Here is a 24,739-nt window from a genome sequence, read left to right on the forward strand (position 1 = left end):
GCAAGGGAAAAGACCACGACAGTAGGAGGCCCGCGTACAGCAAAAAAAAAAAAAAAAAAAAAAAAAAATTGGATTGTGGTGTTTGTTGCACAAACCCTGCGAATAAACAAACAAACAAAAAAACCATTGAAATATGTACTTCAAATGGGAGAATTGCATGTAAACAATATTTCAATACAACTATTTAAAAAATACATAATAGATTCAAATATTTTCTGCAAAGTACCTTCTGATGAATAATAAAATGAATAACTGTAGGCTTTAAGGACCTTACATTTTCACAAGTTCTGTAAAATTTTTCAACAAACATTTCTCCTGCTCCACACACATTTTTAACCACCATCAATTGTATCACGTCTTAGCAGATTCCACCTCAGGTTGTACTGAATTAGTGTTTTCTCAACCTCTTTGGAAATATTCTCTCCCACAGCTGTTTCACAGACTATTTATAATGGCTAATTTGTGAGTCACTCTAAATTAATCAGCAATTACTCCTCAAATAAATAAGAACTGAGCAATATCAGTAACATCTGTTGATTTGTCAAGAGCCAAGAAAAACTCAGAGTCATTTGCCGTGTGTTTTAATTATGTTGCTCCTGATGTCCTCATTCCTTTGAATAACTGTTTTTGCTGAAAGGCAAATAGTCTTAAGTAAGTTTATTTTTTTCTGGGCACATGCCTTAAGCTACTGCAATAAAACACGATTTAATTAACTTACTATTGGTAAATGGCTTTCCTTAATTGGCTAACAAACAAACCACCCAGAAACTTATTTTGGTTACAGACTCATTTTCATTTCCCATTTTTGTGAAGAAAGTCTGCTGTGATATTTCATTTAAAATTTTCTAATTGTTGTGACTTGTAGTCCTGTGAGTTGGATGAATGCTGAGTTTGGTAATGTGACATATATATGTTTTTTTTTAAGCACAGCTATAGTGTCAGTGTATAATACACACAATGCTTTGCCATCTAGTTTGGTAACAAAATAATCCACACGCCACTCTGCTTTAAAAGCACTAAGTCAAATTTTCTCTTTTTTTTCTTGCTTTGGCATGACTGGCATACACTGGTAGTAAAAAAATAAAATGCAATGTCATACAATGGTATGACAATATGCACAACACTAAAACAATGTCAAATTATTACAATGGCATCAGTGTGGTTTGTGCTGCACTGAGCAGGCTACCCCGTGTGGTCTCTGTCACAACTACTCAGCTCTGCCCTTGCAGCATGAAAGCACACAGGCAATCTGTAAACACAGCAGTGTGGATGTGCTCCAATAAAACTTTACCTGTGGACACTGAAATTGAATTTTATACAGTTTTCACATATCATGATATGCTATGCTTATATTGGTTTTTTTCAACTATTTAAAACTGTAAAAAACATTCTTAGCTTACAGGCTGTACAGAAACAGGAGGCAGGCAGAGGGGCAGCAGGTTGCTGAACCCTGACCTTGGGGCTCAGTTATCACATTGAAAAGGAATTCAGATTGTCACATGCTTCCTTTTCTGTCATCCTCATTTTTCTTCCTGGCAAGCAGAACAACTGCTTTAACTTCTTTCTCCCCAGTGCCTTACTTCACTGCACATTATTACTAAACATTTAGAGCAGTACTTGAGAGACACAATATATAGCCAGTTAGATCCTACAGCAAATTGTTATTATTTGATAAAACTGGATTTTGCCAGATTTAACTGGTCACCATCACTAAATAATAAGTATTATTATACTTATAATATTATACTTATAATAATACTTATTATTATTTAATAAGTATTATTTAGTGATGGTAACAGATGCCAGAGTCCTGGTTCACAGGGGTTGCTGATAAGCCCAGGGTGGGAGAGGGGGGACTGGGAAGTTACTGATTAATGGGCATGGAGTTCAGTTTTGCAAGATGAAAAGCGGTCTGGAGACGGATGATGGTGATGGTTGCACAACAATGTGAATGTACTTTAGGCCCTTGAACTATACACTTAAAATGGTTAAGATGTAAATTTGATGTTATGTGTTTTTACCACAATAAAAAAATTGGAAAAAAATTAGTTTGCAAAAATACAGATTTTGTAATATCCTAACTGTACTAAAATTTTCTCCTGCTGATATGATTTCATTAAAGAGCAAATCCTCAAGTTTCTTCACAAACACACAATTCATTCAAGAACAACCAGAATGGACATATCAGACCTCTTTTAGAAGCTCTACTTTTCAGTAGATTTCAGGCCACTGTTCTTACATCCACAGACAGGTGGGTCAAGGTTTGTACTACATGCCAATTAGCAAATTCAGAATGGGTATTATGAATATGGCTATATATTAAACACTACTAGTTCCTATAGTTGGTAAAAAAATTTACCATGGAGTTATCTGCCACTCTTTATTTATTTATTTATTAAATAAATTTATTTGTTTATTTTTGGCCATGTTGGGTCTTCGCTGCTGCACGCGGGCTTTCTCTAGTTGAGACGATTTCATTGCGGTGGCTTCTCTTGTTGCAGACCACGGGCTCTAGGTACCTGGGCTTCAGTAGCTGCGGCACACAGGCTCAGTAGTTGTGGCTTGTGGGCTCTAGAGCGCAGCCTCAATAGTTGAGGTGCACGGGCTTAGTTGCTCCACAGCATGTGGTTTCTTCCCGGACCAGGGTTCGAAGCCCTGTCCCCTACACTGGCAGGCGGATTCTTAACCACTGTGCCACCAGGGAAGTCCCTGCCCCCGCTTTATATTTTATTTATTTATTTATTTTTGTGCTAACAGAAACCATTTGATTAATTCCCAGGTAGTTGTAAGGGGCAAGATTAAATATAACCACAGGCATGAGACTCTCCCAAGATATGTGGTTGGATGAATAACATGTCAATGGCTTTCAATTTTTTTCCAATCTTTTGTAGCTCACGGCAAAATATACATTCTACATTTTGACCCAGAAAACACAGATACACACATACACCCACACACACAAAACTAAAACAATATTTCAGAAAACATACTCACTTTTACTGCATGTGATGAATTCTTTCAGTTTCTATTCTATCTACTGTATTTTATTTCATTTTAATAAATGCTGACTGATCACAGCATGTTAAGTTGATTTCGCAACTCACTAATGGGTTATAACCCATAGCTTGAAAAATGTTCTAAGCAGCCTCCAAGTTATGAAAAACATGTATGAGAAATAAGACATAGAGAATGGAGAACTTTGTAACTAATGAAAGCAAATTAAATTAATAAAAATATAAATTATTAATGTTTAGGTTTACTTTTAATATGTCAATACTACAATTAATGCAGGAATTCAAAAATACAAAAGCCGCCTCTGAAATTCTAAGAAACAAAAGGCACCATATTTTTTTAAAATAAATTTATTTCTTTTATTTTTGGCTGCGTCGGGTCTTCATTGCTGGGCGCGGGCTTTCTCTAGCTGCGGCGAGCGGGGGCTACTCTTCGTTGTGGTGCGCGGGCTTCTCTTGTTGCGGAGCACGGGCTCTAGGCGCGCAGGCTTCAGTAGTTTTGGTGCACTGGCTTAGTTGCTCCGCGGCATGTGGGATCTTCCCAGAACAGGGCTCGAACCCATGTCTCCTGCATTGGCAGGTGGATTCTTAACCACTGTGACACCTGGGGAAGCCCAAGGGACCACATTTAAGGAAGCTAAATGAACATCAATATATCATTCAGGTATCTCACCTCCCTTTGTATTTAAATAAAAATTCTCTGTTATGAATTAAATAAAAATCATGAAAGGCAAGTACGGCACTACAATAAAACTTAAGTACCCTTTCAAATTGCCAAAAGTTTTGGATTGTTTTCTGTACATATCGGTTTTGGAATGTACAGACATAGAAGGTCCTCTTCAGTACTCAAGTCAGAGTATGAACTGAAGACTCCCCTCTAAATGAGTTCCAAAGTGCCAGGAAAAAAGTGCCAACATATTTCTAAATATCCAGTGGCTGGTTTAATGTTCTCTGTAAAATGCGCCACTAGTTTCAGCTCAGTCTTTGGCAAGGCATGGAGGAGGGACATGTCCATATTATTATTTTTAATTATATATACACTAGAAGAAGGCAAATCAGGATTGGAATGGCTCTGAATCAACTACACTTCAATTTTTTAAAAAATTGAAAATCTGAAAAAACAAAACAAAACAAAACACCAAAGATCAGAATGGCTCTGAAGGGTTGGGTGCCCTCTCCTGCAGCAAGCACAGTGCTCTACTGAGCAAGGCAAGTGCTTCCTCATCAAAGTGTTCTTGACTTCTGGAGAGAAATTACAGGGTTTTACTAATATCTGTTAGGGAGCATTTCAACTCACTCTTTTCCCTCTCGCCATTTCCAAATGCCATCTAACGTGTTTTCAATTTCCAAGTTGTTCCAGAAATACCCCAACTAAAAAGATGATCAACATACTTTAGGATGATTCGGCAATGCTGCCAAACTATGACTGCATGACTTAGACTGATATTGGAGACTGTGTGTGAACCTCAGAAACACTAAGTATGTTTGAGGGACTCTAGACCTGAATCATTTTCAACTTCCCATGATGAGAAAGGAAAGAAAAACAGTCTCATCAGGCCAGAGTTTGTGGATGCACTTTTACTAAAGCTAATTTAACCAATGAGCTGTGATGTCATGCACTGTCATGCATGTAACCACTATCTAGGAAAGGAATTCATTTAGCTCCCCATCCTGCCCTACCTGACATCCTTAGATCTTTCCAATCCTGTCTCCTTCATTTAATAACAATAAAAATACAGTTAATATTTACTGAGTACTTACTATACCATTCAAAGCATTTAACCTGTACTACCTCATTTAATTCTCACCGTTGTGCTCCAGGGTAGGTCCAAGGACACTTAACAGAGGAGGAAACTGGGGCCCCAGTGGACCCTGGCAACCAATCCCAGTTGCTAACCCATAAGAAGGACTCGAGCCAGAAGTTAGAAACTAATCATCAAGTCAGCTTTTCAGCAAATTCTATCATCTCCAATAACTAGCTTTTGCTTTCTTTGCTTGATGAAGCTCTCACAGGGCCCTCCTTGCCAAGTTCTGCTTCATAGTTCCATTTCCCCAGAGACTGGAGTCTTGACAGGATCATCAGAGCGTCTCAGGACTGTCATCCTGCTCAGCCACCAGGGCTGGAGACCCTCTCTTTGCCCCTCTGATCCCTTCTCTCCCCAATCTTTAAGCCGCTCTCTAAGCCTGGAGGTTGACACGCTTGGGCTTCCTTGCCCTCGTCCCAGCTGGGTTCAGCCAACAGCATGTCCAAGCAGGAGATCAGAGGGAAGGAGAACAGGGAGTTAGGAGGATGTATCCTCCTGCTTCCCTTCCTGTGGGGTTGCCTTGTCTATGTGACCCTCTCCTTTCAGGTTGCGATAACCACTTCCTTCCCTCTCCCTGTAAGCCTACAGCTGGTGACATTTCCATTATGACGAGCCTGGAGGTACAGCACTGTTCCTCCTGGTTTGCCTACACCCAGCTGCTATGGTCAGAATGGGTCCTCCCAAAATCCATATGTTGAAATTCTAACCCTCATAGGTGATGGTATCAGGTGATGGGGCCTTTGGGAGGTGATTAGGTCATGATGGGGGGAGCTGTCATGAATGGGATTAGTGGATCCCATTAGTGGACAGAGGGATCCTCAGCCCCTTCTGCCAGGTGAGGACACAGTGAGAAGTCGGCAGTCTGCAGCACGGAAGAGGGGCTTCGCCAGAACCCAACCATGCTGCCACCTGATTCAGGACTGCCAGCCTCCAGAATTGTGAGAAATACATTACTGCTGTTTATAAGCTACCCATTCGCTGGTATTTTGTTATAGCAGTTTGAACAGAGAAAGACATGAACTTCATCATCTGAACCAGAGTCTCTCTGTGCTGCTCCTGACCTGGCAGGAAAGCCAGATGCCAAATGGCTCAGCCTCTGTCTCATCTGTAATGAGACAGTGAGACCAGCTCATTTTCATTTTGATGTGTTCAGGAACAAGACGCCTACAGCAGAGAGATAATAGTGCAGAAATCAGAGGCTGGGAGCACTGGAAGATAATCTTCACCTGCTCCACAATGTCACCTGTCCCCTCAAATGTCTACGAAAAGCCTGTAGCCACATAGAGAACAGACTTGCAGTTGCCAAGGGGGAGGGGAGTTGGGGGAGGGATGCATTCGGAGTTTGGGGTTAGCAGATGCAAACTAGTATATATAAGAATGGATAAACAACAAGGTCGTACTGTATAGCACAGGGAACTATATTCAATATCCTGTGATAAACTATAATGGAAAAGAATATGAAAAAGAATATATATGTATAACTGAGTCACTTTGCTGTATAGCAGAAATTAACACAACACTGTAAATCAACTATACTTCAATTAAAAAATAAAAAAGCCTGTAGCTGTGTGTGTGTGTGTGGGGGGGGGACCACCTGCAAGTCTGCACAAAACAGTATATGCAAAACTCAGAGGGACTCTGGATAAGGTTTCCTATGGTTCTAGGGCCTCCAAAACCTTTTCTAAGGAATATCAATTTTTGTGAGTATTTTTCTCCTTGGCTATTCTTATGTTATTACCTGTCCCCACCCTTGATATTTATGTGCCTTTTCCCCATTTATCAGAAACACAAGTGCAGTGTTATGCCTAAAGAAGAGTAAGAACAATGAAAAGTTCTATTTTAGGATGACTGCTAAGTCATGTAAACCATCTTCCATTTCACATTTTTTTTGATTAACGTAGAACATTCTATCCATCTTGAAAGTTGAGTGCAAGATGAGATCATTAAGATTTTTGCTTTAAGGAACTATATTCTAGAACGTTAATAAGCTTCAGACCAATTTTTAAAATTCACAAAATGTAATAATTTTGATACAGGAATCAATGCCTATGCATAAAAATCAGGAGTGATTTAACTTTCAAATATTAATTTATCTTATCAGTTATAACATGAAAGGACAAGCTAATTTCTTTTTGAAATATCTGCCATGTTAATATCGTATACTAATGAAATTAAGTGTATACCATTTACCAACGTGTCTATTAATTTTGTACTTTAATAGTCTTGAAGGTTTAGGTCAACATAATTAACCTGCTGAGTCACATATTTCAGATAATTTACTTAATCAATCATCTTAACTGCTTTGCCCCCTCATCTACTACCAATATTATCACTACCAATTTCTTGCTCTAATATTCTTTTGTACCCTGTTGAAGCAACATTACATTCCCTGATGAGGAAACCCAGGACATGGTCCTGTGCCCTGTGAGTGAGGAGAAGTAAACAGGGACCCTACCAGCCAACTCCTGGGGTGCTGGTGCCCCTTAATCCAGGCACCAAGACCCAGACTCCATCAGCTCATGTGGGGCAGACCGCCAGGAGGTGGGGGACACTAACTGTGACCCTGCAGTGTCTGCTCAAGGTGGGTTCCTGCTTCACTGCAGATGGCCCCCCAATGAAACTGCAAAGAATAGACCCAGAGGGATCTGAGACGCTCAGGAGATTGTGGTTCAAAGGCTGTCTCTGGGTGGAATGCATGAATATTGTACAAAACCCTTCACAGCCTACGGGGTCAGCAGGGAACCTGGAGGAGATAGAACCACCAGACTGAGAGAGTAGGACACCCTGGAAACTGGACTTGCCCACTGGAGTGAGGAAGTCCCATGATGAAATAACCAGCCTTGTAATGTGATGGAATGTGATCACAGTGACAGGACATAGTGTCTTGGGAATATGGGGGGCGGGGTTCACAGGCACGGCAAGCGTGGGAAGCCAGAGACAGTGGGTGGATGGAGCTCAGCCACTAGGATGGGTGGGAGGTCTTCCACACCACAGGCAGGGTTATCCTGGTAGGATCCAGGGCCCCGGCTCCCAGGTGTCCGGGGAAGGCTGGATGTTGAAAAGCCACACAGCTGAGGCTTAGGCAGGATGTAGGAGGAGTGGCTGCTACATTCACCAGGATATCCAGGAGTAGTTTCTGGGAGCCTGATACTAAGTCCTTGCCTCTCTTTTAGCCTTAAGACTATGGAGATCCTTGCAGACTCAGCTGAAGACTGAATTCTAGGACCAGTGTTTTTCGCTCAGAATGGGCTTATGCATTCAAACATCTAGATGGTTGTGGAGTGGCCCTAGATAGTTAATACAGGCTTCCCCTCTCAGGGCTGAAACTGACATCCCAATGAAAGTTACTGAGTGAACTCTCTTGCCCCTCTTCCAGTCTGTTTAAAGTTGCGAGAAGACAAGGAAACTCAGAGAACACTGTCTCCACTTAGCCGTAGGGTGGGCGGTGTTCGCCTCCATGGGGGAAATGTCCCTGAACTTGTATAGGTTAGAGCTGAGTGCTTCCTCGGCTCATCCTAGGCTGATGGGGCTCCAGACCCTTCTCCCAGTCTCAGGGGAGGCACTTAGGTGATGTGATGCCGCTGGATGAGAGAATGATTTGATGCTGCAGAAGCCTTGGTATCTGTGTGGATTTGTATGGTTTTGAGGATTCTCTTTTTCTTTGTGGTAATAACTCCTTAAGAACCTGGTGAAAACTATGGACCATGTCCCTCTAAAGAGACTCACAGTTTTACACATAATTTCAGGTCTCTAGAATCCTGTTCGTGAATTCCAGGTTAAAAGCTCCTACAGCCGAGATAAGACCAGCAAGAACAGGCTTTAGGTTTTTGGCTTTCTTCTTTGAAATGTAAACTTTACTGTATTCTAATTCAGTGAGTTTGCTATTTGTTTCCCTGTCTTACTCCATAAAGTATTTTGGAACCACAAAGACATTTTAAGACATATTTTTCTTTCTGTTCCTAAATCCATGAGATGTCATTACACTGGGATAATTTCAATACTCTCTGGAACTGTGTGTGTTTGAAACATCTTTTACTAATTTTCAGTTACTCTTCCCATTTTCCTTGATACGCTTGCTATCTCTGTTTTCTTAGTGACATTCTTTCAGGCCATCAGCATGCTGATGCATTAGCATACAAAGCTACTACCACAAAATATTTAACGCAAAAGTCCTACAAAAAATTATTGTAAGAAATGGAGATAATTTAGCTATGAAATATTGCTGTTGTTTTATTAAGACAATCTGGAATTTAATTCATAAACATCAGTTAATCAAGAATTTATTCATCTCATAACATATTTACTATGTAACTTATAAACCTCTTACCTTACTTTTTTCCCTTTTTTCACTTAAGAATGTTGAAATGCTTGTAATGAACATGGCAACTCTTATCTTGGATCTAGAAGGCAATGACTTCTGCTTTCAAACTTGCTTTGTAAGTTGCCCATTCTTAGAAATGGTGGAAATATTTCACACTATCTGAATAATAATGAACAAGGCTGCACAGTGATTTATAATTCTGAGAGCTTTATAATTTGATTTATGAACAGCTCTCAGATTTTCCATTGGCAGTTCATACAACTATGAGTAAACTTTCTGGCCAAATGACTCAGTATTTTGCTGTATGACTAATCCCGCACTCACTGTGGAAACTGTGGAAATGAATCTATTTGCTTGTGGATAATAAATGATTACTTTACAAAAACTGTCTGCAAAGCATTATAGAGTAGATGAATTCAATTATACTGATGTTTTTAAACTCTCAAACTCAGCAGACTTTTTTGAGAAGTCTGTAATGTTCACAAAAAAGAACAACCCCTCCCTCCAAGCATTATCATGGATTTTGCCACCCATAGAACAACAAATCCTAATTAGGCTCTAAAATTTCTAAAACATTAAAAGAACAATTTGGGATGGTGTCATTTGAAATATTTTCTCTTACAATGATGCCTTTAAGTTATTTTCCAAGTTTTTATTATTGTAAAATAAAGTCCTTTCCTGGGATATATTTGCTGCAAATATTTGATATTATTGCAAATAACAATTGTTTCTCCTTCAAAAATGCAAAATTTAAAAAGACAATAGTGATGCATCTATATGATGGCTCCCCTGATTCTGGTGGCTGGAAATTGCCTCCAAGATTATGTTAGTTGCTGTAGGTGCTCCCAAATGATGTAGCTCCTTGAACTTTCAATACAAGAACATGTATATGGTTGGCATAGGCCCTGGTCTCAGACTGCCATGAAAACTATGTGGAGGCTTCCCTGGTGGCGCAGTGGTTGAGAGTCCGCCTGCCGATGCAGGGGACACGGGTTCGTGCCCCGGTCTGGGAAGATCCCACATGCCGCGGAGGGGCTGGGCCCGTGAGCCATGGCCTCTGAGCCTGTGCGTCCGGAGCCTGTGCTCCGCAACGGGAGAGGCCACAGCAGTGAGAGGCCCGCGTACCGCAAACAAAACAAAACAAAACAAAAACTATTTGGGAATAAACAGGCATACAACATGTTTCCACAGATTCCTCCCAATTCCTTTCATGCCATTGCTTTCTGAGAGTAAAAAACTTCACTTAGGATCAAGGTTGCCAGTCCAAAATCAGTATGATTTATTTCAAATCATTTATTGCTAGAGCCATTCTTACCCAAACTTTTTGTTTTCAAGGGGGTAACATTCCAATGGAATGCCTCTGTGTGATTACCAGTTGGGTCATCTACTAACTTCTATCGAGGTTTGTAATAAACGCTTACAAACAGCCAGAGCTACATTCCAAGGCATTCGTTCTCTTTCCCTAAAAATCCTTCTAGTCTGAGCATTAGTAGCCAGGGTTGGTGGGGAGGGGCCCAGGGGCAGGGAGCCATCGCAACCAATCAGGGTCAGTTTTAATTCTGCAGAGTCAAAGGCAGTCTGAGAGCAGAAAGAACTGGTCTGGGGGACCCAGGGAACATGAGGACAAGTATCTAAACCACAAACGCATTGGAGAGGTCATCTCCTCCCCTCCCTTCAACTCTCAGTTTCTCTCCCACTGCTGGCTCCATCTCCCAAGTTGTACCCCTGTCCTGACAAAAGCCCATGTGTTGCCCTTTACTCAGGCTTTACTTGCATTTCTACCCATGCATTCTAGAGTTAAATCTCTCCAAAGACTGTAGACAGCGCTCTTGCCTCTTTCCCACGTACTCGTCCCTCTCCAATCCACTCCCGTCTGGGTTCAGCCTCTCCCACTGCGATGAGCCAGTTCCCTGGAAGGTGTGCAGAGGGCCCCTCATCACTGGTCCTCAGTCCTCGGGCTCCTTACCCCACATATTCATCTGTCCTGGGAACCCCTGAACTGAAAGCACTTCCCACGTGTCATCTGCTCTCCTTCTCCAGTCCACAAGGGGAAGATATCTCCAAAGCTCTGATTCCAGTTTTTTTATTTTTATTTTTTTACTTTCTGCACAAAGTGTAAATGTTTTTTCTTTTTATTAAATTATGTGTAACATGGGCAAAATTATTTCAGTCAATAAATTTTTAAGGAATTTCACATGTTCTGATTTTTTCCAATGCCAATCACCTTTGTTCCTCCAAAGCCAGAATCTTCAAGATAAGGTAGCCCTTGCAAAAGGAAGTTTTGCTCAATCCACAGTTGTCATGTCAGTCCGTCCACAATCCTTTTAGTTGGGCTTCTTTGATCTCCAATGGAATATGGAAAAACTTCAAAATTCCCCACCTGTAATCTTTGGGATCCAATTTCCTCAACCATGTTTAGGGTCAGGAGCTGGATCTGCCTGGTTCTGAATTTTTAGATACCCTTTAAAAATGCATTACATTCAAATCATATTCACTCCTAAGTTGTCACACCCTAGAACAGTAGAGATCATTGGGATGTGCCAATACCTAAGATAAAAAAAGTCTGACTGCTTGGCTTTTCACAGCTCACTTGGCAGCTCTGTCTTATAGTTCTTCCCCACAGATCTAACACGTAGTTCTATGAGTAAAGGAAACCACATAGTTACTCTACGAGGCGTTTCCAGCGATGTAGGTTTACAGAAAAAAGCCCCATCAGGATAGACCTCAACTGATACCAGTTCTTTCTACACTTTCTCTTCCATAGTCATTTCGTCCACATCTGTGACTTCAACTATAATTGATGTGGGTGATTCCTATCTGTCTCTGGTTCTCAGTCTCCAGCCGTGTTTTCATGGGTAATTTCACACGGATGAACTTCTGACAGCTCTGCCCCTCAGTGGGTCTGAAACTCAGTTTGTCACCTCTGCCTTCACAACTCTTCCTTCACCCAAGCCCGAAACTTGAGTCCTCTGCAATCCCTGCCTTTCCCTCAATTGGTCGCCACACAGCTTAGATGGATCCTTCTCTTCTTTTCTATATTTCTCCCTGACCCAAACATCAGGAATTTGTGCCATAACTTCCTACCTCTAGGGAGGTACTGCAGAAGATGTTTCTGTCATGTTATTAAAGCCCCTTATAATTTTTTTTGGGGGGGGTATGTGGGCCTCTCACTGTTGTGGCCTCTCCCGTTGCGGAGCACAGGCTCCGGACGCGCAGGCTCAGCGGCCATGGCTCACGGGCCCAGCCCCTCCGCGGCATGTGGGATCTTCCCGGACCGGGGCACGAACCCGTGTCCCCTGCATCGGCAGGCGGTCTCTCAACCACTGCGCCACCAGGGAAGCCCTAAAGCCCCTTACTCTTATCTTTGGGATCAGAATGACTCAGTGATGCGGGGCCTTGGGGAGGGCCTGGGGCCACCAATGGGCAGGGCTGGTGTATGAAAGGTCCCTCCTCACACAGGGTCCCGTCTCTTGCTCACTCGTGCTGCAGGCCTCGTGGATTGCAGAGTGTCAGGCTCTTTTTAGCCTCTGGTCTTCAGGTGAGAAGTAGTTACAGGTAGGGTTCTTTCCTGCTTTACTGTTGGGAAGGACTGTAATTCTTTAGCTGTGACTGGGTGGGGGTGCAGAGTTAGTGGAAAAGGAATAAGATGCCCCATTTTGGCTTTGAGCCTAAGCCATGCTCTTCAGTCTGACTTCACCCTGAATAAGGTTAACATTTTAATTTCCTTTCGTTTCCTCGTGTGTGTTCTCAGTTTGGTTGAGCATCTAAAGGGAAAAAGGGCTGCAGGGTGGACCATCTTCTACATACCAGATACCAAACTCTCTTAACTAATTTCCCCAACTCATTTGTCTTCTCTTGGGTGACAGTGCTCGCTCACTATCATAAAAAGTCAAAAAATTATATATACTTTTCCATCTTCATTTTTTCATTCTTTGGTATGAAAGATTTGGCCATGGACTTTCCTCCTCCACCCCTACCTCCAAACTGTAAATTTGTGAATTTGATATAATGTCAATTATTCTTTTTTAATGAAAATCTATCAGAAAGAAAAGGTATGAATTTTACTAAATTAACTTCCAAAAAGGATTGATTGGTTGATTTAATATTTATTGAATTCCACAATGCATTAGCATCACACAAACACACAGAAAGAAGCAATTAAGAACATGCCATTATTTGGAGAAGGGAGTGATAAATTAGCAACAAACAAAGCAGAAGACAATGGAACCTAAATACTAAATTCTTTCAACGATTTGGTTTGCTTATTATTAGTAGTAGTATCCTTGAGATAACTGATGCAAAGAACAGAAATGAATGCATCTAAAAAGAAATATCTATAATCCTACTGCAGGGCAGTTAAGTATTTGCCTGCCAAAAGAGATAAATGATGTTCTTGTGTGCACTTCAAACTTACAAATGGCTGCAGCAAGACTCAGAGTGATAACAATTGTGCTAAAGTCGTAACTCAAAATCATAATTGCTATTTAGGTGCTTTCTGTTGTTATAAATGCACAGTTTGGGGCAAATTGGTTACTATGCTGTATTTGCATTCTTAGGCATGTTTCAAGGATATTTAGGGCCATTTCAGCTCACTCAAAAATTTTCCTCAATGAGAAGTATAAAGTAACGATGACCTTCCTCATTAGTTATTTCTCCCAATGTTTGCAAAAAGTTAATTCAGTTTTGTTGTTTTAAATTACTCCACCAGGCCACTGTGAGGCAATGCGGTACAGAATTCTTCCTTTCCTGTTGTGCCCCACAGGGCAGGCTCCCAGGCTTCTCCTCAATAACCCCTGCACAGTGGATGGGAATGTGGTCTCCCACTGCAGTGGCTGTGGTATCAGGAAACCTTTGAGCTACCTGCACAAATGCAGTGCTACCTGTCAGCCCCAGAGCCAGGGACCTTGTAAGCCCATCCTGCAGGCACTCTGATTCACCATTCTCACTTTATACAGCATCTGCAAGCAAGGTCCACCTTCAAACCAGGACAACGGAATGAAATAATGCTTATTTTGTCGTAGGAAACAAGATGTACATAAGAAAACTCAGTCCATTGTTTCCCATGGTGATGAATCTGGCATTTAAGACGTGCATTAGTCAATGCCTTTTTGAGTGTCCTTTAATGCTTACACGTGGTAATACGTTAAAGCCCTTAAGAACATCAATGGTTAAGCCTTTATGCAGAGTTGAACAATGTATTTTGTATAGTTAGAAAACCACACTGATCTTGAGATCCTACAAGCAAATAACAAAATTAAGTATTGTCATCGATTTTTTAACTGCTTTCCGGAATTTTACAAAATACTTTATTAGGACACAATTTCTTCAGTCTCCGAAGTATTCCAGAGTCCACCCTAGTAGTTAGTAGCAACTCTACAAATGCAGTAATGGGTTACTTTGTCACTATAATTGCAGTTTCTCTACGCAAGCAAACAAAACAAGCAAAACCCAGCCCCTCGGGGGAAAAGCCAGCACTGGCTCGGGAGCAGCATTAGGCGACAGAGCACCGGCCGGCTGAGGTCACTGTCACAATTGGTCCGGGCCAGGTGGCCCGGAGGCCGCAGGGACAGAGGCCACTGCAGCGCCCCCGCCGCGCCTCCCGCGTCCGCACTGCGCCAGCGGCCCCGGGAAAATCTCCAACTGCAGGATTCCTTTTGCTGATTACGAAGAAAGGGGAGGAGGCAAGAGGGAGAAAGGGAGTGTGTGCGTTTTGAGTGTGATAGATCACTACTTCCTCACTCGCCCTACAAAATCTCTCCTCAAAATATTTACAAGCCAATCTCCAACTTCCTCCATCTGCTGGTTCCTAAATCTGAAATTGCCTCTCCCTCCAATTGCACTAAAGGAGGCAAGGTTTTAGGGTCAACATGGATACAAGAGGATGCAAAGTGCCCCCTTCTCGGCTGAGTGGCAGAGTTCAAGTCTGCAGACCCGAGCGCTCCGCCGGGGAGCGCACCCAGTTCAGGGGGGACGGACAGGACGGGCCCCCCGTTCCGGGGGACCCCGATTCCCAGGAAAGGCCCTGCCCGGGGCTCACGCTTCGGCGTGCAGGAACCCCCCGCAAGCAATAGCTCACCCAGCTGCTTCCTCCGAAGCCCCAGCCTCGGGGTGGGGCGCGGGGAGGTGGGAGGCGGGGGCAGCACCGCCTGCAGGCTCCAGTCGGCGCCTCGCGGTCTCCCCCTGGCTCCGGGGCGCCCCCTGTCGCCGGGCTTCCAGGGATCTGGGCACGGGAGGCTGGAGAGGTGGCAGCCCGGGCGTCCGGGAACGGAGGGGCGCCCGGCCCGTGCCCCCCGGACGGTGCGGACCGGCGGGCGGCCCCGCGGGAGGGCGCTGGGCGCTCAGGCCCGGGCGCAGCCCGCGGCCGCCGCCGGAGCCGCAGCAGCCATGTCCGCGCGCCCGCGCTGCCGCAGCCCGGCCGTGATGTCATCCGCTGAGCCCCCGCCGCGGCGCCCCACGCCCGCCCCCCGCGGGCCGCCGCGTCCCCGCCCCGCCCCACGTGCTCCGGGCTTCGGGGATGCAGAGGCCGGCGGTGGCCGTGGGACGATGCGCAGAGCCCTGGTGGCCGCGTTGCCGGCGGCGCTGCCCCTCCCCGTCCGCCGCGTCTCCGCCGGGGCTGCGCCCGGGGGCTGCGCACGGGTGGCGGCGGGGGGGGCCGGGGCGGGCGGGGGGGGCTACCCGCGGCCAAGTCCCTGACAGGTCGCCGTCTGCTGAGTCATGGCCAGCGCTGCCAGCAGCCCGGGCTCACTCGCGTAGCGCGGCGGACGCGAGTGCGCAGCCATTGGGCTGGGCGCGGGGCCGCAAGCGTCGGGCATGACGCGCTGAGACGCGCTCGCCCGTGCCCGCAGCTCAGCGTGCGCCCCGCGCGGGTGCCTGTGCCGCCGCCCTCCAGCCCCGCCGGCAGCCGCCCCCGCTTCGCCCCGCACCATGATTGCCGCCGCTTTCCTCGTCTTGCTGAGACCCTACAGCATCCAATGTGCCCTTTTCCTCTTGTTGCTTCTGCTGGGCACCATCGCCACCATCATCTTCTTCTGCTGCTGGCACCGCAGGCTACAGAAGGGGAGGCATCCAATGAAATCGGTCTTTTCGGGTCGTTCAAGGAGCCGAGGTAAGACACCCCGTGACGGGCTTACTCGGGCCGGGAGGAACCTTTAAGCCGATTTGGAGAGGGAAGCGCGGCTCTCTGGCTTCCGCGCTGCCTCCTCTACCCCATCCGCGCCCGCTCCCCTAGCCCAGTGCGTTTCTGTGTTTAGCGTCCCTGTCCCCCTCCTCGGGTCTGCAGGATTGGGGTGACCGCGGCGAGTCAGAGCGCCGGGAGGTGGGGGGAACGCACCAGATGCTTGGTGTCAGTGTGCTTAAGCCCTGGGGATGGCTGGAGCGGAGTCCGGGCTGCGGCAGCCTCCTCCACCCCCACCCTCCGGCCGGCGCTGGAGCGTGGGGCATGGAGAGTTCGGGGCTCCCCAACTCCCCCAGAACTTTCCCTGAAACTTCTCGCGGAGAAATCATCTAGAGACCGATGGCCTAGTAACCAGCCCTCCCTGCAGGCTGTCCCCACTGCGTTAGAGGCGTCCGGAGCGCGCCTCCCCGACCCTCGTCCCCCGGGTAAGTCGTTGGTGACTCGGCAGGTGAAGAACAAAGAGTTAATTGAAGTCTCGTTTTTCTTTTTTTCCCCCAGATGCTGTTTTGAGATCACACCACTTTCGTTCCGAGGTAATTTATTTAGCGCGCACGCTCAAGGTCAGAAGTTCTCTTTGCTGGGTGTCAGTATTATTCATATGGGTGTTCAGAAGCCAGTAGGGCGTTGAATGGCGAGCATGCTACCCCCAAGCCGAAAGGGACGTGTTTCCTTTTAAGTGACTCCCCAGCATGAGTGCCCAGTGAACGGTATTGGCAGATCTCTTGTGTCCTGGAGCCGCTGTGCTGGAAGGGGTGAGACAGCCCTTAAAAGCAGCCAGACCTTAGGAACTGAGCCTCGGGATGAATGTCAGCTTCCTTGACAATCTGTAAGTCGCCGGAAGCTTTCTGGGTGCAGTCAGCTGTCCGCGGCTGTTCACTTGGGTATCTAACCTCACCTGGGAGCTTTTAGGGAGCTGGTGCAGAGCAGTTTGATCCATGTGCATTTCCCTTTAGACTTTCAAGTTTATATTCCTATTCACCCAGAAAGAGCTCCATGTTTTACTGGGGATGTCTGATGATTTTTGCAGAGGGATGGTGGTAGTGATCTGGCTTTACTAACAAAATGTGGACCATCCCTCCATAAACAGGTGACCTGGCCTCGCAGCAATTCAGTGGAACTGTTGTAAGACTAGTTCCGCTGGAGATAGACCAAAACGAGAAACACAAGCTCTCCCTGACCCAGCATTTCTTGATGAATTTCCAGGCCAACCCCCCACTTAATGCGAGATGATTTTCCCTCTTTTCCCACGAGTTTCACACAGCCAGGAGGGTGCTGGTAGCAATGCTTGATGCCATTTGCTCATTTTAGCAAAGACTTCATAGTTAGAAACGCTCCATTGACTTGCCATTTACCTGAGAAGTTATTTCACATTTCATTTCACTAGTTAATCCAATGTTTTATTGCACCCTAGATGTTTGATTGGACTCTGCTTGCTTGAAAGCTTTTACTGCATTACTATAACATCATTATAATGCGGCACAATGAATAATTCTGCATGGAGCCCCAGTGGGTGAGAACTCTTTACTCAATTTAGGACTGTAAAGAGAATAAAATAACCAGTCAGATAATCAGAGGTTCCATTGCTGCCTTTATACTAACTAGCTGTGTGGTGCTGGGAAACTCTCTCAACTTCTCAGCCCTTCAACTGTAAAATAGGGCCAATAATACCTTATAGGGCTGTAGGCGGAGGGCAGGGTTTACCAGTAATCATGTTAACAAAACCCCACTTAGTTCATAGTAGCTATTCAGTACTGGATAGGTATCATTACATTTTGTAAAATTGAATTAAAAATGTGTAAAAATAAAAGATATGTCCACAAATCTTAAAGTCTTTATTAGATTAATTAATTCAAAGTTATGCAAAACAGCATAAGCTGTGCCTGTTATGAACCAACACTTTTTGAATACCTGATTAATTTAATAGGATAACCCATTTAGAGGTGACAAAAAATAAATCACAGTCAGGGTGTGAACACCAAAATTTAGGATTTTCATTTTAAAAGGAGATCACCAGTCCAGTACACATATATAATATAGAACCAGAATAAGAATCCTGTATGGGTTGTTTGATTAGTCATCAAGTGTTTCAGCTAAAGCATAGGCAGAAAAAATGAGATAGGTCTACGTTTTGTTTAGTTATCTGTCAGTTAAGCATTTGTCCTGAGCTTGCATTTGGTTAGGAAAGCTGGGAGTGATTGTTTAATACCATAGCTCATTTCACAAGATTCCTGGTACAGATTGACATCCTGTGTGTGCTTCGTATTTGCCTTGTCTGCTGGGCTGGGAACATCTTGACAGCATGGACCAAGTCTCTCTTGTTAAGGGCTATATCCCCACTGCCTGGTGTATAATGGGCTCTTAATAAATATCAAATGAGTGAAAAATTCTCTATGAGTGCCAGTTCTCGTAAGTGGACAAATACTACTCAGAATTGGGCCAAAAAGAAAAATGTACATTCTCAGGACATTGCTCAGAATTCAGCATTTGCTGAATCCCAACTCTTATTTTATCTTTCTAGACTTTAAAACATTGCCCTGGAGTTTGTGTTAAAAAATGTAAATCACTAATTTTAACAAAATGTATTTGGTTAGATTTTTTTTTCTCAGAAAGTTCAATGCAGTATTAGCTTCATTTGTTGATAGGCCCCCCCATGTTCCTTTTCATACCAAGTCCCTGTGTTAAACTACTCAAACAATGTCATTTTATAAGTGAAAATCGTAAGACTGTTCCATGAGAATGTCATATTTCATCATTGTTTCATGTTCGCCACAAATAAGACATTTTCCTCTACGGAAAACAGAGGGGGATTTTTTTTCCTTCTCCGTTTCTACCAAAATGCCATTGCCAGCAGGATTTTCTCCTTGAGAAATACCTCTGAAGTTTTTGAATTCTAGTGTGTTAGAAAATTAGAACTTGTGTCACATAATGGCTATTCTTCTTGTTGCTTTTTAGCAGTAGCTGCTGCAAAATAAGTATCAAAGAAAATGTTTTGATTTTCCTACAAGTTATAGTCCTGTCGAGTATTCTATTCCTCATCCCAATCTCAGTCAGTAGATAATTCACTCTCAGTATTTCCATAGCTGTCAAATGAGGAAAATGGGTTTAGGATCTGCGGACTTATTTTGAAATGTGAAAGAGCTTTGGGAAAGCCCTGGAACACATGAGGAAGTTCAGTTAGCTCTTGGCTGCTTTACTTGGCGGAGGATACTGCTTCTGCTTTCCACACGTCCAGGAAAGTCCAATTGGAGAGGAAATTTCAGGATGTTTCTTCCCAGGTAGGGAGAGAAATACTTCTCCAGCGGGGAAACCATGGCATCAGGACGCAGTGTGCTTTGGGGAAGTTCTGCAGCAGGAAAAAAAAGCCACGTAACTCATGTGAGGGGCTGCAGCTTTTTCCCCCTCACTAAGTGGATAATAAACACCTTTCTTCAACTCAGTTTCTTTCTAATGAAGCTAGAAATAAATGATTCAGAGATTTATGAGATGTTGGGAACCATAACCACCAACAGACCCTTTTTATTTTCATATACCTGCAAACTCATCTCTACTGGCTTAAGAGTTCTCTAAATTTTAATAATAGCATATGAGAATGTAAAATTATTAATCCACTCAGCAAGGGTTCAATCTCCAATTCTCTGACAGATAAAAGGCCCAGTTAGATAGCTAGAAATATGTGCTTTGTATATGAAAATAAAATACTTGTACCATATATATAGTAATAAACAATATATATAGTGATGAGAAGTGATTTCACATCGAGATGGGACACAGTCTGGAAACCAAGTGTTCATTCTGGGTCTCTAAGAAGGATACTTTTCCTGGGGACTTAATAATGTTTGATGCTGTGACTTTACACAATGCTTAACTGTTACCCTAGATGCCTGTGGTGAAGATCAGACAGTGACAGTCCTGATTTTAAGGAAATCTCGGAAAGTGATATGGGTAATTGAGGTACCATTAGATTACAAGAAAGAACCTTGTGAGCCCTTCAGTAGAGTGAAGACAATTACATATAATGCCCTTGGAGAATACCCAGCATGAACAGTGGTACATGATCCCTATTCATCAGCTCCGTGGAATAAGGGCAGCCTTGTTTGATATCAGCAGAGGCAGGAGGGTGGTTTTTTCTTTTTACTTTTTGTGGTACGCGGGCCTCTCACCGTTGTGGCCTCTCCCGTTGCGGAGCACAGGCTCCGGACGCGCAGGCTCAGCGGCCATGGCTCACGGGCCCAGCCCGTGGCACGTGGGATCCTCCCGGACCGGGGCACGAACCCGTGTCCCCTGCATCGGCAGGCGGACTCTCAACCACTGCGCCACCAGGGAAGCCCCCTGGAGGGTGTTTTGTGTCCATCAGGATTGAGTAAATATCTTCACTTCCTGTTTTAGGGAAAGGAACCAAAAGAGTTAACTCTAGTTAACTCAAGCGAGATAAGGACTCAGTAAGACAAGAACCCCAGCTACATTTTGTCTGCTGTGTAGTGTTTAACTGTGTCACTCACAGCTCAAAGAATCATATGCCCAAAATTCTCAATGAAAGAGAGAGGCTAAGTGGAGTGAATTTTTAGTGGCCATTTCTTACAAAGCTGAATAGGCAAATCCTTTAGGTTTTTCCAGTGATTTTCCACGTTATTGTAGATGAAAGGATGGTCCACACTGACCCTCCTGGCCTCATCATGTTTCCAGAGAATCCCTGCACCAAACCATGGAAAAATGGTCAGTGGAATACCCATAGTTCACAGCTTGTTGTGGAATTTGCATCTTTCATTAAGGGTTACTCAGTGGATTAGAGAAACTGATAGTTTTTTATTTAGCTCTCATTTACAATTAGGTTATCTTTATAAATAAATTCTTTGCCTAAAGTTAAATTCTAGGTCTAAGTTAGTTTATGCTAATTAAATCAGTCTTAAGTTGAATTCCACACATGATACAGGGTTCATTTTGTTTCACGCAATTATTTTAAAAACAAACATTTATTTTTTCATCCTTTATGAGGTATGATATTAGAGGGTAGGAATAACAATGGGTCTGAGGTGTACTCCCTGCCTTGACGATGACTTCCAGGTCACTCCCAATATCAGTGCTGAAATTTTATAGTTACTGGTTTCTTCTGCTCCAGTAACTGAACTGACATCCAACTATGAATCACAAATCTGATGGGAGCATCAGAGGCCAAGCTGTGCAAGTAAAGCCAGTACATTTGTGAAAAAGACAAATTCACCCCATTCACCAAAGTCACTACCACCGTATAATTTACCCTTACTTCAGCTACGTGGCAACAAAGCAGAATGCTAAAAGCAAAAGAAGAAGAAGAAGAAAGAAAAAAAACCACTTTTTTTTTTTTTTCATGCATCCAAACCTTTTAAATCCAGTCTAGGTGAAAGTGGAAACAAAAGCTTTTTTGGAGAAGTCTGAAATCTTCGTCTAACCTCGAGGGTTAGGAATGACTCTTTTTGAGATTGCAGTTACAACATAGAAACAGGCTAATAACAAGAATTGGTTTAATGAAAGGATTACAGGAATAAGAGTTCAAAGTCCTGGCTTTGGGTTCCAGCTCTGCCAGTAACAAACTGTGCCGTCTTGGTCTAGTCTTTTAGGGTCTCTGAGTTTCAGACTTGCTGTTTTCACTGGTAACATGAAGATGATCTCTGAATCTCCTTCAGAGTAAACAGGCCCTGTTTCTGCTATGTGCAAAAAAGCATCCTGCTAAAAAAGGCATCATGTAAAATGTGATTCCTTCTAGGAACTGAAGGCAGGTAAAGATAAAGATATAATTAGCATAAACACAAAGTAACAAATTATGTATAGAAAAGGAATGGTTGGAATACTTCTGATGACATGATTGCTTCTGGCTGGGGTGTTCAGAGAAGCCTTCCAGGAGGAGGTGATATTTCTGCTGCAGCATGCACGCTGAGTAGTACCTGGCTAGACAGACAGGGGCTCAGAGCAAACCCCTGGGCCAGCAGAACCGCTTAAGAATAGGCAACGATTAAGGAAACACACCTGTTTTCAGAGCTCAGAACATGCCAATATGATTAGAAGAAAGGGGTCTTGAGATCACATCAAGATGGAAATATAAATAGGTGCCAGCTATAATAAAAAATAATTTTTGTGTACCACTTGACAGCTGACAAAGGCTTTGACAGAACATTATTTTATTTGAATGCCTTAGGAGGGCACCTGCTGTGAGCCCTCTCGAGAGAAGGAAAGACTTTTGATTTCTTTTCTAGTAACTACGGCTAAACAGCCTGATCACTCTTTTTTCTCTGTCACCGAGAGTGGAGAGTTGTGGCCTCAGCTGCAGAGGCCTGGGACCATGATTGGCTGGGAGCCTTTCTGGTCACACTGAAGCTGCACTCTTGCAGTGCATTGCATGTTTCAGGTCTAGTGCTCAAGCATCACTGAGTTATATTTGACCGCAGACACCATATGTCCAGGGGTTTGTGACAACCTGCTCCTGTGGTCATTACAGCTCCTAATGCAAAGCATAATAAATTTGCAGGCAATTTATTATGTACAAGGCTATGTAATATATTACAGTTTTTAAAAGTATTTGAAATGTGTCTCTGCTTTTAAACTTCTTCCTTGAAGAAAATCCTTCTCCCATAATAATCTGAATGTCTATTTCCTCCTCAGATCCTCAAGCCTAGCCCTTTGCCTTCAGCCAGTGACTCCTGTCTCCTAACTCACAGAGAACAACTTCTTGCCCCTACAAAATAAATGGCATCTTAATCTTCCCTCCCAGGCCAAGGAAAACTTCATCTGTCCTCCCTATGGGTATTTTATGCTTACGCCATGAATTCCTTGTCTTCCTGTCTCTTGGGGGCTGTTCTGCGAGTCGTCCCCTCCTTTCTCTTCTTTTTTTTTTTTTTTTTTTTGCGGTACGCGGGCCTCTCACTGTTGTGGCCTCTCCCGTTGTGGAGCACAGGCTCCAGATGCGCAGGCTCAGCGGCCATGGCTCACGGGCCCAGCCGCTCCGCGGCATGTGGGATCTTCCCGGACAAGGGCACGAACCCGTGTCCCCTGCATCAGCAGGCGGACTCTCAACCACTGCGCCACCAGGGAAGCCCCCCTCCTTTCTCTTCTGATGCTCCCTCTCTCCTGGCCCCTGTTTCTAACACATAAACATCATAGGTGCGTCCTTTTGAAAACAACGTAAACCTCCCTATACCACCAGCTCTTCTCTTAAGAAAAGTTCTCTGAAAAAGGTTCTTTATCTGCCACCTCCTATTCCTTGCCTCTCATTTACTCCTCAGCTTAGTAAAATCTGGCTTCTGCTGCTATGACTTGAAACACTCACCCTTAGCTCAACATTGAGTTCTAAATTGTTACATCACATATTTCCGTCTTAGGTTTAATTGTCTTACCTTGCATTGGACTGTTGGCCACTGATCCCTTCTTGAAACTCTCCTCCACTCCCCACCTTTTTTGTCTGGCCACGGCTCCCTCTGTTCCTGCACTGGACCCTCTTCCTACGTAGATGTTGACATTCCCAATGTATTCCCTTGCTCATAATTTTTCAAACAGCTTTATTGAGATATAATTCACATACTATACAGTTCACCCATTTAAAATGTACCATTCAATGATTTTTAGTGTGTTTACAATGTTGTGCAGCCATCACACAATTTAGTTGAAAACATTTTCATTACCCCCCAAAGAAACCCCACACCTGTTGGCAGTCACTACCCCCTCATTCACCTCCCACCTCCACACCCCAACCCTAGGCAACCGCTAATCTAGTTTTGTCTTAGTAGATTTGCTGGGCCTTGTTTTTGCTCACCCTATTCAAACTTTACTTGTAGGATCTCACCATATTTCCTGTTTTAGCTCGTCCTCACAGAACGGTTACTCTGAAATCTCTATGTCAAATTCAGGCTACACTCTTGACCTCAAGATACAGAGAGTCAGCTCTTTTCCCTCCTTCTTACATGGATGCACCGCAGGTCTTAAACTGAACATCTGGTGGAGAGTGGTACAACCCTTACCTCTACCTCTGCAGTTGCCCAAACTAGAAGTCTAGAAGCTATGACAGACCCTTCCTTATCCAGCCTGTCCTCTTTTACATATCTCTGGAGTCTGCCTTTCTTACCATCCTCCTGATGGTTACCTTGCTTCAGTCCCTGTGACAAGCCTCCAGACAAGTCTCCCTGACTCTCCACCCCGAATCCATACACACTAATCTGATAAGGATCATTCTAAAATATAGATTAAGCCTTAAAACTTTTATTAGTCAGGGAGACATTCAGATTTAAGTGATCCCAACATAAGATGGGTTATTAATAACCAAGGATTTCTGTTCTCTCATGACAAGAAGTCTAGACATGATGTAGGCTTTTCTGCAACAGCTCCACTCTGTCACTACTGGGGTGATTGGGATAATCCTGGCCTTTCCCTCATGGTCACAGGATGGCTGCACCATTCCAGACAT

The 24,739-nt window shown here is 44.0% G+C and overlaps 2 protein-coding genes and 1 non-coding gene across 5 annotated transcripts in view; 1 reads left to right on the forward strand and 2 right to left on the reverse strand.

The window, feature by feature from the left end:
- BEND6 (BEN domain containing 6) overlaps positions 1 to 15,281 on the reverse strand; it is a 50,949-nt gene extending 35,668 nt beyond the window's left edge. Inside the window, exon 1 of the mRNA XM_007119163.3 lies at positions 15,214 to 15,281. The gene's annotated coding sequence lies outside the window, so the exon portion shown is untranslated. The remainder of the gene's footprint in view (positions 1 to 15,213) is intronic.
- On the reverse strand, positions 11,735 to 11,866 carry LOC112064400 (small nucleolar RNA SNORA18). Its single transcript, XR_002891512.1, has one exon. It is a non-coding gene; the product is annotated as a small nucleolar RNA SNORA18 (small nucleolar RNA).
- Positions 15,282 to 15,986: 705 nt separating the features above from the next.
- Positions 15,987 to 24,739, forward strand: part of DST (dystonin) — a 512,931-nt gene continuing 504,178 nt past the window's right edge. For 2 of the 3 annotated variants that reach the window (XM_055079784.1, XM_055079785.1), the window contains exons 1-2: positions 15,987 to 16,242; positions 16,810 to 16,844. In XM_055079784.1, coding sequence (XP_054935759.1) covers positions 16,062 to 16,242; positions 16,810 to 16,844 — 216 coding nt within the window. In that variant the 5' untranslated portion in view covers positions 15,987 to 16,061. The remainder of the gene's footprint in view (positions 16,243 to 16,809; positions 16,845 to 24,739) is intronic. The other variant, XM_024121802.2, reaches the window with a different exon arrangement.

This window comes from Physeter macrocephalus, chromosome 18, assembly GCF_002837175.3.
Source record: "Physeter macrocephalus isolate SW-GA chromosome 18, ASM283717v5, whole genome shotgun sequence".
NCBI lineage: Eukaryota > Metazoa > Chordata > Mammalia > Artiodactyla > Physeteridae > Physeter > Physeter macrocephalus.